The 19,085-nt window shown below is 36.5% G+C and overlaps 1 protein-coding gene across 1 annotated transcript; it reads right to left on the bottom strand.

Annotated features, from left to right (window-relative positions):
* Window positions 1-8,758: 8,758 nt before the first annotated feature.
* On the bottom strand, window positions 8,759-10,336 carry LOC128246186 (uncharacterized). Its single transcript, XM_052964376.1, has one exon. The coding sequence runs from the start codon at window positions 10,334-10,336 to the stop codon at window positions 8,759-8,761; it is 1,578 nt and encodes a 525-aa protein (XP_052820336.1).
* Window positions 10,337-19,085: the final 8,749 nt, after the last annotated feature.

Below are 19,085 nucleotides of genomic sequence, written 5' to 3'. Positions count from 1 at the left end.
AATATTTGTAAACTAAAATTAACTTTTGCATTTCTCTTCTGTCCGACAAAGAAGTCCATCCTATTTCTTTGATAAGTCTATCAATTGATACTGATCGTATACCGGGGATAGCTGGGGAAATGGGCCGTGTGTTTACTTTCCAGGCGGCCCCGATGTGCCGGGTGAATGCGGTGGTTTTCTCTAGGCGCCAAGTAAAGCGGGAAATAGGCTTTACCTAGGGTCCCTGGGGTGTGGGAGCATTTTTCGGGGTTTTTACCACCAGTTCGTCCCCGCAGGGCGGGGTTTTTGCCAGGGATTGGCTGGACCGAATTCAAAGTCCCCGCTAATCCCCGAACCTGGGGGGGGGGGGGGGGGCGTGGTTACAATTGACTGGTGCATTATATGAAAACGAGCCACCCGATATAGGTATGCATCGTTGATAAACAAATGATTATATGAACTATATATAATGGATGTGGAATGTTCAAAACTGCATAAATATCTTGTCACATGGAGTCATTTTGTCTTTATAAGTATGTTTCAATACATTGTTCGCTTTTATCAATAAATCAATAATTAAAAACATTGCATACAACTGAATTCTGTTCGTGAAACATCTTATTCATATTCATCTGCTCACGTTAAAGGAACCCTTTCATCTTGTTCAACACGTTCCTTCTGTGCGGTGCAAAACATACATGAATGAACAATGAATGTACAAAACAAATAAATATGATATGACATTGTCCGAATGGATTAAAACAAGCTATTTGAATACTAATATGAATTACTTTTATAAATAAATGCTTTAAATTATCTTGTAAGTAAACGCCTTACATCATCAAGTCAAGTCAAGTAAATATTTGTTTATTGTCGGATTCCATATATAATATTTGAAACATAAACTATGTATAGCTTTATAACGACATGATCATTTAACTAATAACAGCAAAGATATGTGTCATGCTTTGCTTTTAAATCGGTTTATAGAACGTTTTTCATGTCTTTTAAATATACAGCACGATGATATAATCTTTATAAAGATGTGGCTTACATAGAAAGTACTTTTATTTTATTTTATGCACATGTTCACCATAACAAAATACTCGTTGCCTTAAGTACTGAACACTATCGACATAATACAAAACACTGTGCCGTACGAACTGGACGTGATTGACAGACCATAAATGCATCCGCCCTAGATTTTGCATAAATTCGGCATTATATAACAGATGCGTGCTTTATATATGGTAGGACGTTATATAAAAAACACTGAGCATTATATACTGGACATGATCGTCATAAAATAACAATCCTGTGTCTTTTATACGGCACTGTTTTATTTCGACATTAAACAAAAACACTAAGCGTTATATACTTCGAAATTTTGAAATAGTATTTCGCTGTGCCGCAATAAATGCACACGATCGATATTACATTACAGCATGCGGCCTCATCAATTGCATATGTTCCTCGTAACAGCATGGCACCTAGCCTAATAAATTGTAAACGCATATTGTAATATTTTAACAGTAACTCTCATATTCTACATGCGCGTCATCATGTAGTTACTAAAGCACTATGACTCATATAATCATATTCGCCATATCACCATGTAGTTACTCTAGCACTTTGTATTATTGACCACATTCGCTACATCATGTAGTTACTAAGTCTCTTTTTTTGCTTAACTAAATTATATTCATCATTGTATAGTAACTGCTGTATTATGCCTCATATACTACATTCGTTTCATCGTGCATATGTAGTAACTGTTGTACTTTTCCTCATATACTACATTCGTTTCATCGTGCATATGTAGTAACTGTTGTACTTTTCCTCATATACTACATTCGTTTCATCGTGCATATGTAGTAACTGTTGTACTTTTCCTCATATACTACATTCGTTTCATCGTGCATATGTAGTAACTGTTGTACTTTTCCTCATATACTACATTCGTTTCATCGTGCATATGTAGTAACTGTTGTACTTTTCCTCATATACTACATTCGTTTCATCGTGCATATGTAGTAACTGTTGTACTTTTCCTCATAAACTACATTCGTTTCATCGTGCATATGTAGTAACTGTTGTACTTTTCCTCATATACTACATTCGTTTCATCGTGCATATGTAGTAACTGTTGTACTTTTCCTCATATACTACATTCGTTTCATCGTGCATATGTAGTAACTGTTGTACTTTTCCTCATATACTACATTCGTTTCATCATGCACATGTAGTTATTAAAGTACTTCCCTTCAGAAATTTCATTCGCTTTATCGTGAAGTTACTGGAGTGTTGTACCTTCTGTAATATATTCGCCTCATCAATATGTAGTTATTGTAGCATATTTTCTCATATACTACGCTTTCTGATTTTCTTACCGAAGTACTTTGCTAGATATACATGATTCGATTCAAGACATCATTCTGGCGCTTTGCTTAATTTCTTCATTTGCTTCATCTTGTAGCTATTGTAGCACATTCCCTATTTCACTTCACCATGTCGTTACTGAAGCACATTGCCATATATGTTACATTCGCTTTATCATGTAGTTACTAACGTACCTTACGTCAAATTCTATATTAGACTTATTACGTATTTTAATTACTGAAGCACTTAACACCATATAACATTTCGGTTGATCGTGTAGGTACGGGAATATGTAGTAACTGTTACACTTTGCTTTCAGCGTTTTATTCGATGGATAATATAGTTACTATAATAGCACTTTGCCTCATACTAGATTCGCTTCATTGTAGTTACTTAAGCATGTTGCCTAATAAAATATATTCGCATAATTATGAAGCTACTGAAGGACTTTGCCTTATAAACGGCATTCGCTTCTTGGTACAGTTGCTGAAGAACATTGCCTATTAAGTTACGTTCGCTTTGTTATGAAGTTGCTGAAGAACATTGCCTCATAAGTTACGTTCGCTTTGTTATGTAGTTGCTGAAGAACTTTGCCTCATAAATAACATTCATTGCATTATGTAGTTACTGAAGCACTTTGTGTCATAAATTACTTTCACTTCGTTATGTAGTCACTGAAGCACGTGGTCTCGTTAGCTACATTAGCTTCATCATGTTGTTACTAAAGGAATAGGTATCATAAACTACATTCGAGTCATCACCTAGTTACTTAAGGAATAGGTCTCATAAACTACATTTGCTTCATCACCTAGTTACTAAAGGAATAGGTCTGATAAACTACATTCGCTTCATCACCTAGTTACTAAAGGAATAGGTTTCATAAACTACATTCGAGTCATCACCTAGTTACTAAAGGAATAGGTCTCATAAACTACATTTGCTTCATCACCTAGTTACTAAAGGAATAGGTCTGATAAACTACATTCGCTTCATCACCTAGTTACTAAAGGAATAGGTCTGATAAACTACATTCGCTTCATCACCTAGTTACTAAAGGAATAGGTCTCATAAACTATATTCGCTTCATCACCTAGTTACTAAAGGAATAGGTCTCATAAACTACATTCGCTTCATCACCTAGTTACTAAAGGAATAGGTCTCATAAACAACATTCGCGTCATCACCTAGTTACTAAAGGAATAGGTCTGACAAAATACATTTGCTTCATCACCTAGTTACTAAAGGAATAGGTCTGATAAACTATATTCGCTTCATCACCTAGTTACTTCAGGAATAGGTCTCATAAACTACATTCGCTTCATCACATAGATATTTAAGAAATAGGTCTGATAAACTACATTCGCGTCATCACCTAGTTACTAAAGGAATAGGTCTGATAAACTACATTCGCGTCATCACCTAGTTACTAAAGGAATAGGTCTGATAAACTACATTCGCTTCGTCACCTAGTTACTTCAGGAATAGGTTTCATAAACTACATTCGCTTCATCACCTAGTTACTAAAGGAATAGGTTTCATAAACTACATTCGCTTCATCACCTAGTTACTAAAGGAATAGGTTTCATAAACTACATTCGCGTCATCACCTAGTTACTTAAGGAATAGGTGTGATAAACTACATTAGCTTCATCACCTAGTTACTAAAGGAATAGGTCTGATAAACTACATTCGCTTCATCACCTAGTTACTAAAGGAATAGGTCTGATAAACTACATTCGCTTCATCACCTAGTTACTAAAGGAATAGGTCTGATAAACTATATTCGCTTCATCACCTAGTTACTAAAGGAATAGGTCTCATAAACTACATTCGCTTCATCACCTAGTTACTAAAGGAATAGGTCTCATAAACAACATTCGCGTCATCACCTAGTTACTAAAGGAATAGGTCTGACAAAATACATTTGCTTCATCACCTAGTTACTAAAGGAATAGGTCTGATAAACTATATTCGCTTCATCACCTAGTTACTAAAGGAATAGGTCTCATAAACTACATTACCTTCATAATGTAGTTACTAAAGGAATAGGTCTCATCAACTATATTACCTTCATAATGTAGTTACTAAAGGAATAGGTCTCATAAACTACATTCGCTTCATCACATAGTTATTTAAGAAATAGGTCTGATAAACTACATTCGCGTCATCACCTAGTTACTAAAGGAATTGGTCTGATAAACTACATTCGCTTCGTCACCTAGTTACTGAAGGAATAGGTCTCATAAACTACATTCGTTTCATCACCTAGTTCCTAAGGGAATAGGTCTCATCAACTACATTCGCTTCATCACCTAGTTACTAAAGGAATAGGTCTGATAAACTACATTCGCTTCATCACCTAGTTACTAAAGGTATAGGTCTCATAAACTACATTCGCTTCATCATGTAGTTACTAAATGAATAGGTCTCATAAACTACATTCGCATAATAATGTAGTTTCTATAGCACTTGGTCTCATACTCTACATTAGCTTTATCACCTAGTTACTAAAGTAATAGGTCTCATAAACTACATTAGCTTCATTCTTTATCAACAAGTTACTAAAGGAATAGGTCTGATAAACTACATTCGCGTCATCACCTAGTTACTAAAGGAATAGGTCTGATAAACTACATTCGCGTCATCACCTAGTTACAAAAGGAATAGGTCTGATAAACTACATTCGCGTCATCACCTAGTTACTTCAGGAATAGGTCTCATAAACTACATTCGCTTCATCACCTAGTTACTTAAGGAATAGGTCTCATAAACTACATTCGCGTCATCACCTAGTTACTAAAGTAATAGGTCTCATAAACGACATTAGCTTCATTCTTCATCACCTAGTTACTTAAGTAATAGATCTCATAAACTACATTCGCTTCATCACCTAGTTACTAAAGGAATAGGTCTCATAGACTACATTAGCTTCATTCTTCATCACCTAGGTACTTAACGAACAGGTCTGATAAATTATATTCGCGTCATCACCTAGTTACTAAAGGAATTGGTCTGATAAATTACATTCGCTTCATCACCTAGTTACTTAAGGAATAGGTCTCATAAACTACATTCTCTTTATCACCTAGTGACTTAAGGAATAGGTCTGATAAACTATATTGCGTCATCACCTAGTTACTAAAGGAATAGGTATCATAAACTACATTCGCTTCATCACCTAGTTACTAAAATAATAGGTCTGATCAACTACATTCGCGTCATCACCTAGCTACTAAAGGAATAGGTCTCATAGACTACAAACGCTTCATTCTTCATCACCTAGTTACTAAAGGAATAGGTCTCATAAACTACATTCGAGTCATCACCTAGTTACTAAAGGAATGGGTCTCATAAACTACATTCGCTTCATCACCTAGTTACTTAAGGAATAGGTCTCATAAACTACATTTGCATCATCAAGTAGTTACTAAAGGAATAGGTCTCATAAACTACATTCGCTTCATCACCTAGTTACTTAAGGAATAGGTCTCATAAACTACATTCGCGTCATCACCTAGTTACTAAACGAATAGGTCTCATAAACTACATTCACTTCATCACCTAGTTACTTAAGGAATAGGTCTGATAAACTACATTCGCTTCGTCACCTAGTTACTAAAGGAATAGGTCTCATAAACTACACACGCTTCATCACCTAGTTACTTAAGGAATAGGTGTGATAAACTACATTAGCTTCATCACCTAGTTACTAAAGGAATAGGTCTCATAAACTACACACGCTTCATCACCTAGTTACTTAAGGAATAGGTCTGATAAACTACATTCGCTTCATCACCTTGTTACTAAAGGAATAGGTCTAATAAACTACATTCGCTTCATCACCTAGTTACTAAAGGAATAGGTCTGATAAACTATATTCGCGTCATCACCTAGTTACTAAAGGAATAGGTCTGATAAACTACATTCGCTTCGTCACCTAGTTACTGAAGGAATAGGTCTGATAAACTACATTCGTTTCATCACCTAGTTCCTAAGGGAATAGGTCTCATCAACTACATTCGCTTCATCATCTAGTTACTAAAGGAATAGGTCTGATAAACTACATTCGCTTCATCACCTAGTTACTAAAGGAATAGGTCTGATAAACTACATTCGCTTCATCACCTAGTTACTAAAGGAAAAGGTCTGATAAACTACATTCGCTTCGTCACCTAGTTACTAAAGGAATAGGTCTGATAAACTACATTCGCGTCATCACCTAGTTACTAAAGGAATAGGTCTCATAGACTACATTCGCGTCATCACCTAGTTACTAAAGGAATAGGTCTCATAAACTACATTCGCTTCATCACCTAGTTACTAAAGGAATAGGTCTCATGAACTACTTCCGCGTCATCACCTAGTTACTAAAGGAAGGGGTCTCATAAACTACATTCGCTTCATCACCTAGTTACTAAAGGAATAGGTGTCATAAACTACATTCGCTTAATCACCTAGTTACTTAAGGAATAGGTCTTATTAACTTCATTCGCGTCATCACCTAGTTATTAAAGGAATAGGTCTGATAAACTACATTCGCATCATCATGTTTTTACTGAAGAACTTTTCCTCATTAATTATTTATGCTTTATCTCATAGTTAACTATAGAACTTGGTCTCAAAAGCTACATTCGCTTCATCATGTAGTTACTGAAACGTCTTGCCTAACATACTTTATTTGCCAGATCATGCACCCATTTTCGCCACGAATACAAGACTAAGAGCTACTTTTATTTTCGTCTTCGAATTTGGCATGCGAAAAACCGTATGTAGACAAAAATCACCGAATTTTCACACCACTGGATGTTTGTTCCATTTTTACAATGAGACGTTCCGCACATCAGTTACATGTGAAACACTTGTTCATGCATTTATTAAATTAAATGACTGTTTTCGATAAGTTATGAATAACGCAAGTCGAAAATAGAGGGGCAAAAGCCGCCTTGTTATGTTCGGCGCGTCACTTTGCAAACTCTGGCCCTGTCAGTTGTAGATTTTCAATATTCGCGAAACTGTAGGAAACACGAAATGCAGATATCTGCCACCGTAGAAAATAAAACAAGCCATTATATTTATTATTTAAAACAAAATAGAATTACTAGTTTGAGTGCAAACAAACCTCATATGCCCAATTTTAAGTTCTTTCATACCATGGTACACCCTTCTAGTCCTGAATACTTATTATTATTGATTACTAAATTAAATTATTCACTTACATTATAGGTGGCAGATAAATTAAAAGTCTATTTAATATTCCTTTTAATGAAAAGTTTACAAAAGTAGGTTATTTTTTCCTGTATCAACAAATGTTTATACAATGAATTTTTAAGTTCAGCTTACCCTGTTTTGAGCAGTTTTATACACGTGGTTCTTTGTCCTGCACAACATAAAAACTATAACCCACTGAGTATATAGCTAGATAGAAATTCTTATAAATAAACAATGTTTATCTTCAATTTTTATTTCTAAAGAATCAAATTATTACTTAGAAAAGTTCAAACATTTCAAATTGAATTTATTAAACAATTATTTACTTTTAAAAATAAGGAGGGTTGTTTGAGAAGTTCGTATATTTATTTAATAACTTCTTTACTTGTCGACGTATTCAGATACTTTTTGCATTGTTAAAACACCGAAGCATTCTTTTCCACGTAACATAAGCTGAATGTTGACTTTTCAATGATCTTTTGTTAGAAAGTTTTTTTATTGAATCAATGTATCTCTGTAGGTCTGTAAGGAATACAGAAATACTGTTTTTTCTCCTTATATCCTAATGATTTATAAGTTAAATGTCTGGTGGACATTTATACCTGATGAAAAATTGAATAAATATTTGAATCATACATTGATGCTTATCAGATAAATATATAACTTCAAAACATGTTTTTGCTGTTGTATGCATAATTTCTGAACATTGTCTTTTTCAGTTTGATTAGTATTAGAAGCTAAAAAAAATCATTGAAATTTTTTGAATGCGTTAAAACATTTGTTTGTGTAAAATTACAAAAATATGTGCATAACATATTTACTTATTTTTGTTTGAAGTCATGTATCATTTTGCATGTCTGTCTGCTACAGTGACACATGCACCGCAGTCCAGGAAGTCTGATCAGTCACTACCTGCTGAAACATGATCTGAACAAATCACATTTTTACAGAAGTCATCACTTGAACCCGCCGCTACATGGCCCTGCATCGTAACTGTGATATATGTCATGGCCCCATCGACAGTCCTGTCTTTGGCAACTGCCGTTACACGTCCCCGCTTAAAAAAACGTGGTCTCGTCTGCTACTGTTACATGACTGCCCTGGACGACAATCTTGGTCTCGCCTGCTGCTGTTACATGGCCCTGTACCACAATCTTGGTCTGTTACATGTCCCTAAATGGCAACCATTGCCTTATCTGCTTTCGTTTTCAGGACCTGAACGGCTACAAACCCCGCATGCCAACTCGTATCCTGCCGTGACACGGATCCGGACGAAAACCATGGCCTCGTCTCGCGTCACTACACTGCACTTGACTTCAACCTTGATCTCGTATCCTGCCGTGACACGGACCCGGACGACAACAATGGCCTCGTCTCGCGTCACTACACTGCACTTGACTTCAACCTTGATCTCGTATCCTGCCGTGACACGGATCCGGACGACAACCATGGCCTTGTCTCGCGTCACTACACTGCACTTGACTTCAACCTTGATCTCGTCTCCTGCCGTGACACGGATCCCGACGACAACCATGGCCTTATATCGCGTCACTACACTGCACTTGACTTCAACCTTGATCTCGTCTCCTGCCGTGACACGGATCCGGACGACAACCATGGCCTCGTCTCGCGTCACTACACTGCACTTGACTTCAACCTTGATCCCGTCTCGCGTCACTACACTGCACTTGACTTCAACCTTGATCTCGTCTCGCGTCACTACACTGCACTTGACTTCAACCATGGCCTCGTCTCGCGTCACTACACTGCACTTGACTTCAACCATGGCCTCGTCTCGCGTCACTACACTGCACTTGACTTCAACCTTGATCTCGTCTCGCGTCACTACACTGCACTTGACTTCAACCTTGATCTCGTCTCGCGTCACTACACTGCACTTGACTTCAACCATGGCCTCGTCTCGCGTCACTACCCTGCACTTGACTTCAACCATGGCCTCGTCTCGCGTCACTACACTGCACTTGACTTCAACCTTGATCTCGTCTCGCGTCACTACACAGCACTTGACATCAACCTTAATCTCGTCTCGCGTCACTACACTGCACTTGCCTTCAACCTTGATCTCGTCTCGCGTCATTACACTGCACTTGACTTCAACCATGGCCTCGTCTCGCGTCACTACACTGCACTTGACTTCAACCTTGATCTCGTCTCGCGTCACTACACTGCACTTGACTTCATCCATGGCCTCGTCTTGTGTCACTACACTGCACTTGACTTCAATCATGGCCTCGTCTCGAGTCACTACACTGCACTTGACTTCAACCTTGATCACGTCTCGCGTCACTACACTGCACTTGACTTCAACCTTGATCTCGTCTCGCGTCACTACACTGCACTTGACTTCAACCATGGCCTCGTCTCGCGTCACTACACTGCTTTTGACTTCAAGCATGGCCTCGTCTCGCGTCACTACACTGCACTTGACTTCAACCTTGATATCGTCTCGCGTCACTACACTGCACTTGACTTCAACCTTGATCTCGTCTCGCGTCACTAAACTGCACTTGACTTCAACCTTGATCACGTCTCGCGTCACTACACTGCACTTGACTTCAACCTTGATCTCGTCTCCTGCCGTGACACGGATCCGGACGACAACCATGGCCTCGTCTCGCTTCACTACACTGCACTTGACTTCAACCTTGATCTCGTCTCGCGTCACTACACTGCACTTGACTTCATCCATGGCCTCGTCTTGTGTCACTACACTGCACTTGACTTCAACCTTGATCTCGTATCCTGCCATTAGAAGGGCCCAAAAGGATACAAAGAACCTAGTGACACCACCTCCATTTTGGGAAATATACTATTTGGAATTTGAAGTACAACTTCTAAGTAATTCATGCAAACAAAGTTGCTTAAGTAATTTATGCAAAACATAAGTGGTATGAGAGCATAATTTGGAAAGATTTCATCTCCAAAAGCTGATATCTTAATTTTATATTTAACAAATGGAGAAAAATGTTATCCTATCGCGGTGTTTTTCTGATCATTATTTATTTGAAAAGTTGCCATTCCTTTAATTGGCAACAGAGCTGTGTTACTATGCCGAGATATTTGGTAGCCAATGCCATTTCTCACTCCGCACATTCTTAATCATAAAAATCTTTCTTCATGTCATCTAAATATTACATAAAAATAAAGGCCTGAAATTGATTTGAAAACAAAATATGATGAAGAGAATGGGTTTGTCGGGGGATTACAATCAAACAAAATTTATTTCATATAGTTTATGCTGACGCAAATAATGTTTTTCCAACATTACAATTGATATCACTAAGCAATTAAACATTCATTCTCTTTTTAACGTCAAAGTACGATATAATTAGTTCCTAATTATAATTGTATTTGAAAATGAATTTTGATTAAAAATTAATGAATGCCAATAACGAATATTATCTCATCGGAGTTCTATTCAGACTACAGTTCTGAGCACCCAATAAAAGTATACCACGTGACCATTTGGCGTGCGCGAATTGTTTAACAGTATTTAATTTACCAGAGAGGCGGCATAATATCAGATACTTAACAGTAACCGTTTAGTTATATTCCATTTGTTTACGATAATGGCAATTTGTTTAAGATAATTGGTTTAAAGTGATCATTTGTTGAACATTTGTTAACGTAAGTATGGTTTGAAGGTTTTCGAATGCGTTATGTGGTTTTAGCAGCAGGAGATGTAACAATATTTGTGTTCCTTTTGATGATTTACATTTTAATATTTATGTGCCGAACAACTTTTATTTCAACAATGTGTTATTTTCCAATATTGTTTGCATTTGAAATATTTTAAATTGTTCCATGAACTATTGTATATCTTTGGAGATCTGACATTAATTAATTGTGTGCATATTTATGTTCAATTTCATAGGTTTACATACTCAATATTTTATAAATCTAAATTCTCAGTCATAATTTATAGTAATGTTATGCGTTTGCATAGCTACTAAAGTCAGAAAAGTTATATGCGGTGTTCACGATCATTGAAGCTACAACGTTATACGACTCGCTCGTCGAGTAACAATTAATAAATAAATTTCCAGGTATGTAAAGTGTATTGAAGGTTTAATAAATTTCATACTGTAAAACAAATGTCAAACTGAGAGATTGGCCACACATGCTCCTATATGTTCTTTTAATTTGCAGGAAACCAGAACAATGACAACTTCCATATTTCTTGGAACTTTGATTGCAACTCTCCTGTCGCTCGCTTTGGAGACGTCATCGCAATGTAAGTGTTCTATATCATTGTAATGTGCTTATATTTTGTTGTATCATTTTGGTAAAGTTTTAAATGTTTGCAGCTTATTGTCTAAAGATAGTAGTCTGCCTCGGATTTCCAAACGTGTGACTTCCATAGCTAGGCAACAACCGTACTATCTGTAATGTTATGGTATTATATAGTGTTATCAGGTGTCTGTCCAACGTATATTCAGTCCAACATATACCTTCTCGCCCCTTTTCCAACACCTTAAACCCTTGACTATTTCAAATTAGACTATTTGTTGTAAAAGTAATCTATTGTTTAGTTTTTGTCATAGCAGTAGATAGCAAAAGAATAGTCCAATGGTGTCAATATGCCATTATACTCTCCACCATCCGGTGTCAGTATGCCATTATACTCTCCACCATCCGGTGTCAATATGCCATTATACTCTCCACCATCCGGTGTCAATATGCCATTATACTCTCCACCATCCGGTGTCAATATGCCATTATACTCTCCACCATCCGGTGTCAATATGCCATTATACTCTCCACCATCCGAAATTATCCGTTTCTCCCGTTTAGTGCCTAACTCACTTATGGATGATTTTAGGCAAACCTATTTTTTTCTTATTAACCTTGCTGGTTTATTGTAAGGTTAACTAGACATTAGCCAATCACCACAGTGATTCATATAAAATGAGCGCTGCCAATGTAACAGGGTCTGTTACTAATGTTAAACGGACCCCAACTGCTGCAGCTTGGAAAATAAACGGCTATCAAATTTCAGAAAATAAAATGCATGATTATGTTGTGTACCTTTTATATTAATGTATTTCATTCTGCATAAATGCGTTCATGTCAGAAGAACGTGAGGGTGATATGAAGTATCTTCATATTATAATAAACATCAATTATGTGTTAAGAAATGAATAGTTTTATACTGTATTGAATTCCATATAACAAACAATCAATAGACGTATTTTTAATGGCAAGTAATAGTTATTGCACCCACAGCTCAAGCTAGTAGTATGATAAACGAGCGCTTAGCACCAATACGTAGTTTTAATCACGAGGGTTTCGGGTGATATTCTGTTTTTGTATATTTTTTTTCCAAGGACATCGTCTTCTAAATAGCGTGCGGTATATAGGTGAAAAGGGTTAAACTTATCCACAAGTTAGCAAATGAACGGCTACACCAACTTTCAAGGCTAGTCATATAACAAACAATCAATAGACGTATTTTTTTTTAATTTAAATGGCAAGTAATAGTTATTGCACCCACAGCTCAAGCTAGTAGTATGATAAACGAGCGCTTTAGCACCAATACGTAGTATTAATCACGAGGGTTTCGGGTGATATTCTGTTTTTGTATATTCTTTTACCAAGGACATCGTCTTCTAAATAGCGTGCGGTATAAATGTGAAAAGGGTTAAACTTATCCACAAGTTAGCAAATGAACGGTTACACCAACTTTCAAGGCTAATCATATAACAAACAATCAATAGACGTATTTTTTTTAATATAAATGGCAAGTAATAGTTATTGCACCCACAGCTCAAGCTAGTAGTATGATAAACGAGCGCTTTAGCACCAATACGTAGTATTAATCACGAGGGTTTCGGGCGATATTCTGTTTTTGTATATTTTTTACCAAGGACATCGTCTTCTTAATAGCGTGCGGTATATAGGTGCAAAAGGGTTAAACTTATCCACAAGTTAGCAAATGAACGGTTACACAAACTTTCAAGGCTATTCATTAAAAGCTAATGTGCAGATGAAAACAAAAAAGGACTCTCAAACATAATACAATCATGACCAATGAAATAATATACATAATGAAAAGTAAATAATGACATCTAATATTATGCAGCTGAATGCATAGCGTTGCCAAACGAAAACGAAGTAAATTAATTCAAAAAGCGTCGTTTGACGACGCTATAGAACTAGATTACGACCCATCGTCGTCGATGCTGATCGGTGAAATGTACACAATTGCGTGTTTGCGTCTATCTTTACAAAAATGGAATGTGTTTCCGATCCGGATAAAAAAGAATCCTACCCTCTGGCACGCTGCATTGTTGTCAACTCGGCTAGCCTCATAACCGGCTACCCATACGTGCCCGAGGGTCTAAGTTGTCGATCCGGAGATATATTTTCCGATAATATTATTATAATTATGCCTCTTTTCTAAAGGAGTCTTTACAATAATGATTCGAGTAGCAGCCTAGCACACCGTGTAACTAAAAGCTTTTGACGAAACGCCAATTAAATTACCTTTTCGAAGAGGTTGATTTATTGCAGTTTGAGGACATTGCTTTGCACCCAAAACATTAATCAATTAGTTAAAGAAAACATTATGAAGGAAATTATAAACATAGAATGTCTCGGTAGTTCATATGCACCTAATCTAAAGATCGCAAGGTATTTGTGAACGTGAACTTGTCTGGGACTTTTAAATATTATTACTTTTTTATTATCAGATGTTATTTCACTGAAACTAACGAGTTACTGTATCATTTTCGCAAACAGAAGGAATGAAGTTTCCATTTTAAAATGTGGACAGCGCATGCGGACAGTTAATCCGGACAACATGCATATAGTATACCATATTTATACAGCAAAACACAAATAGGATTAGGCAAACAATCGTCTGAATAAAGCATATTTGACGATACAGAGTTTTTTATACATTTTACTTTCGAAATTTCCAACGATGTTGATGATTAAGAATAGTGAATTTCCATTGCATCTGAATCTATTGAAACGGCTTAGTTTCACGGATCCTTTACTAGTAAGTGTTTCATTGATAATCGACACAGTCATTGAAGCTTATGTTTTAGGGTACGATACGCAAGGGAATAAAAGAAATAATAAATACAAAAATACTTGCCACAAATGTTTTTAACAAAACCATGTGAACAAACATCCTAATGACCAATAAAAAAATTACTTGCACTTGCGTTTTCTATCTTTTATTACACTGCCAACGTATGGACTGTGAACCCTTTATACATAATTACAGTATTATATTCAGTGAAATAGCTACGATACGGTTGTATTGACGCCGGAATCTGGTGCATTTTATGATATGTCAAAGAGCTATTGTAAACTAAATATTTTTGATAACTATCCGATTTGTTATATAAATACAACTCTGTTGTCTTTTGCTGTTTTACATGAAATCAATCAATTTCTCTATGTTTCAACTTCTCCGTTCAACAGTATTACCATCTCGGGCAATGACTTTATTGGAATTTTCAAATGTTATTTTCAGGCGATACATTTTTACCGTCTTGTAATGATTTAAACACTTAAAAATACAAATTTGATCAGGTAATAAAACAGTTATTTCTGTTTTGTTTAGATAACGTTCAGGGTAGATGTCTTCCGTTCCTCTTTGACACAACAGTTTTAACTGTTTCAAAAATAATCATAACGTAACAGTATGATGATGCATGGCAATTTCATCAACGATAAAATAACACATCCTAACGATCAACTATTAATAGAAAATTCAAGTTTCAACATTTGACTCTATCAATACTACGAATGCAATAGTATTCGTCTTAAGCATACGTTTACTGCGATGACATCTATTACCATTTGTTTCATATGTTCGCTCGAAAAAATGTTAGTCAGAACTACCAAAGGCGTTTTCAATATTGGTGATATTTCTTCTTTCATCTCGGCGTCGTTCTTTTCACAGAACGTGTAAAGGCAAAATACTGTAAGGTTTCCTTACATGAAATTAAGTACTTTTTTATTATGGAAAGTAAGAATGAACTATTGGTGTTAGCATAAGTAATAAACGCCTTGAGTCATGTCACTATCGAGGTAGAACGCAGTCGGACTTCACACACTTTAACAAACCCAACTGCGCTCACGCCCCGATAATAACATCAGTTTCGCATTTAATTCTAAATAGAAAGAAAAGCTAAATATTAACTTTCAGTCTAAATGCTTATGGAAAAAAAAAAACATTTAATCCTCTAGACAATTTGAAACAGTTAAAATTGTATTCTGTTTAGGGCAGCATGCATAAAACGAGACGCCAAGATGGATCGCAAAGAGGTTCAGTTTTTTTCGGATTGAGGAAATCTCGATTCTACTAGCTGTTTTATTATCTTCTGACAATTAAGCCTCCATTACTTACAAACTTAATATGTTTGCATTCCGTTTGAGTTCAAAGATTAGTCAAAATGCATCTTCAGTGCATGAACAAATTCATTATCTCGAATTAATAAAATATTTTACTTCTTGACTTAAAACATTTCATTTCCCATTATACACTCAGTCAAAAAAGAAACGATACCTGGACACTTTTACACTTTATTTCTTCTCTCTATGACACTTGTCTGAAATGTGTTTTTTAAATTTAATATTTAACAACCATTTAAATAAAATTTCATAACATTAGTAGAAAACTATCAATACTGGCAGATTATTTGCTGCTGTAACAACGATAATGCGAAAACTCAATTCACAAGTAATCAGTATCTGGTATGTCCACCATGTGCGTCTCTAACTGCAATACAGCGACGTCGCATTCAGCGAATTAGTCTCCTGTGATATCGCTGCCCACTCTTCGTGCACAAAACGTGCAAGCTCATTAGCGTTTTGAGGATTACGCTGTCGAACACGGCATTTCAAGACATCCCATAAATGCTCGATTGGAGACAGGTCAGGTGAGAATGCAGGCCATGGAAGAACTTAGATATTTTTATCTTGAGGGTAGGTGGTTGAAACTCGAGCGGTGTGACACCTAGCGTTGTCCTGTTGAAACATAGTGACGTTCGGATTGGCGTTGATGAATGGTGCAAAAACTGGCTCCAAAATCTCATTTCGATATCGTTGTCCTGTTAGCCTACCTTGCACTTTCACTAAATGGGTTAGAGAATGAAATGATATTCCACCCCATACCATAACGCTAGGTCCCCCAAATCGATCTCTCTGACGTACACATGCGTCCGAAAAACGTTTGTTGCGTCGTCTATAGCAACGTATGCGTCCATCAGCGTGATCCAAGTAAAACCATGATTCTTCGCTAAATAACACGGTGTTCCACTGTTGTTGAGTCAAACGGTGATGTTGGTGTACCCAATCCCGACGTTTACGTCGACGTTCGGCTGTATGGCACGGGCCGTTATGTGGGCGTCTAGCCCTAAGTCCATGTTCGGCAAGCCTATTTCTCACCGTTTGAGCACATATCCTGGCATTGGTACGTCCAGGTGTTATAGCTGCGGTGGTCGTTGCCGGCTAAAATATGTTACGTAGATGTGACGCCCTCATATAGCGGTCTTGCGCAGGGGTCGTTACTCGCGGGCTGCCAGATCTTTGGTGATCATTAACTGTGCTATGTGTTCGATAACGACCCGCAAGACGAGATATTGTCACACGCGACACACCGAAACGTGCACCAACGTCACTATGACGTACACCTGCCTGTAGCATACCAATAGCCCGATTACGTTCATTAGTTGACAAACGTGGCATACTTGTTACGAAAGAAACCGGATAATTAATGTGTTTTTATTCAATTGTACTTCAACCCTTACACAAATCAATATTCACTTTAACTCAACATGTACCATGTACCTCGTACCCCGTGCAGCACGTGAAAATCTAAAGAAATGTCGTTTACTTAAATGCTTCAATGAATTTAGCTAATCCCTATGATTTACATGTACGAACTATAACCACTTAATTTTAGTTAACTTTTAAGGATATTTACTTATTTTTAAAGAAATAATTGAAGTATTTATACGGTATCGTTTCTTTTTTTGGTGAGTATATATTTACACAAAGAATGAAGACTAATGTAGATTATAAATTGACGTAATAACCATAGACAAACTGGACCAGGCGTAGTCCTATTTAACCGTAATATCGATTGAAATAAGTCGGGTCAAGAATTTAATATATGCCAGCGCACGCCAGTAAGTATAGATTAGAGTTCGTTAAAGTATTTCTTCGTGAATAAGTAGCCTAAGGAAGAGGAGCGCAGCGAAGCGACCCTGGAATCCTATTCACGAAAAAAATACTGAATTAATTCTTACCGACTTAGAATTAGACCCTCCCAAATGGCATCAGCTTTAAAATTAATCCGTGCGCCTGTCTAAAAGATCTGTCAATCACTGCAAGATAGTGTGACGTCATTTAAATCAGCGTTGACACTAACATCGTGCCTTTGCATTTGCAGGCAGTTAGCGGGACTATATGCGCATGCGCAGTTATAGCAATTTACTTATTCATAAAGAGTTGTCTTTAGCAATAAGTAAAGATTCTTCACTAATAAGAAACTGAACATTTCAAAAATCTAGCGTCCCTGATTGTCTGACAATGTAGGACAAACACTAAAGTACGGATAATGTACGGCGATTAACACTATGACCCGTGTTCTCAATCACCACACATTCACTTCTCAAATTCAATACGATATTTCCCTGTTAAAACATAACGATTCAAACGCAGGGACTATTGGTATTCAAATACTTGAGCAAATTTCAAGTGTATTTTATTATTTGCATAAAACTTATACAAGACTTAGATATGTCGTCGTGTGAATAAGTGTCATGGTGAGTTTCTGAATGGGTGTGGCCTTTTAAAAGACCGCCGAAATCCTCCGAAACATGACGCACGTTTGTTGCCATTGACAACATGTGATTCACTGGAAACGTCCCAGCATGCAATGTTATATTTGATATGCTTTCGAAACGAAACTGGAGAATTTGTGACTTAGTAGCAATAATTGATAACCCCATTTATAAAGTCTTATAAAAAAAGTTTGTACTCAAATCATTTTTATCATTTAAGTTAAACAGAATAATGCAATCAAATTAATATGTTTCTTGGGGGCCTCAGTCATTGTTTCCCGCCTTTAAGGGTTATTTAGATTTTTTTTTTTAAATGATCAAGGCTACTAATTACTTTTACTGTAAACCATAGCATGTATGTATACATTTACTTTATCTCCTTTATCTATTGTTATAAACTTATATTCAACTTGGAGGTAGATGATCTTGTTCTAGGAAGTTACATTAAATGTATTAGTACTATAACTCGTACCAGATGAACTATTTGAGCAGAGAGTTCAATTATCTTTGAGCATTATCCACTTGTTAAAGTGATCGAAGATCAAGGTTTGTATTTATGTATTTATCTCTTGAAGATCATGTCAAGCAGTAGCTTGAGTGATACTCGAGCGTAAATTGCACAATAATTCTCCTCTTTGCGATAGTTATGACTAGATGCGAAATGACGGAACTAATATTTTATTAAAGCTCTGG

The sequence above is a fragment of the Mya arenaria genome, chromosome 9 (assembly GCF_026914265.1).
Source record: "Mya arenaria isolate MELC-2E11 chromosome 9, ASM2691426v1".
Taxonomy (NCBI): domain Eukaryota; kingdom Metazoa; phylum Mollusca; class Bivalvia; order Myida; family Myidae; genus Mya; species Mya arenaria.
The sequence above is the reverse complement of the archived record's forward strand: the minus strand, read 5'-3'. Positions and strand labels throughout refer to the sequence as shown.

What these genes read in the sequence shown, in the direction of transcription:
- LOC128246186 (XM_052964376.1), bottom strand. Translation starts at nt 10,336, where the DNA reads ATGGCAGGATACGAGATCAAGGTTGAAGTCAAGTGCAGTGTAGTGACA.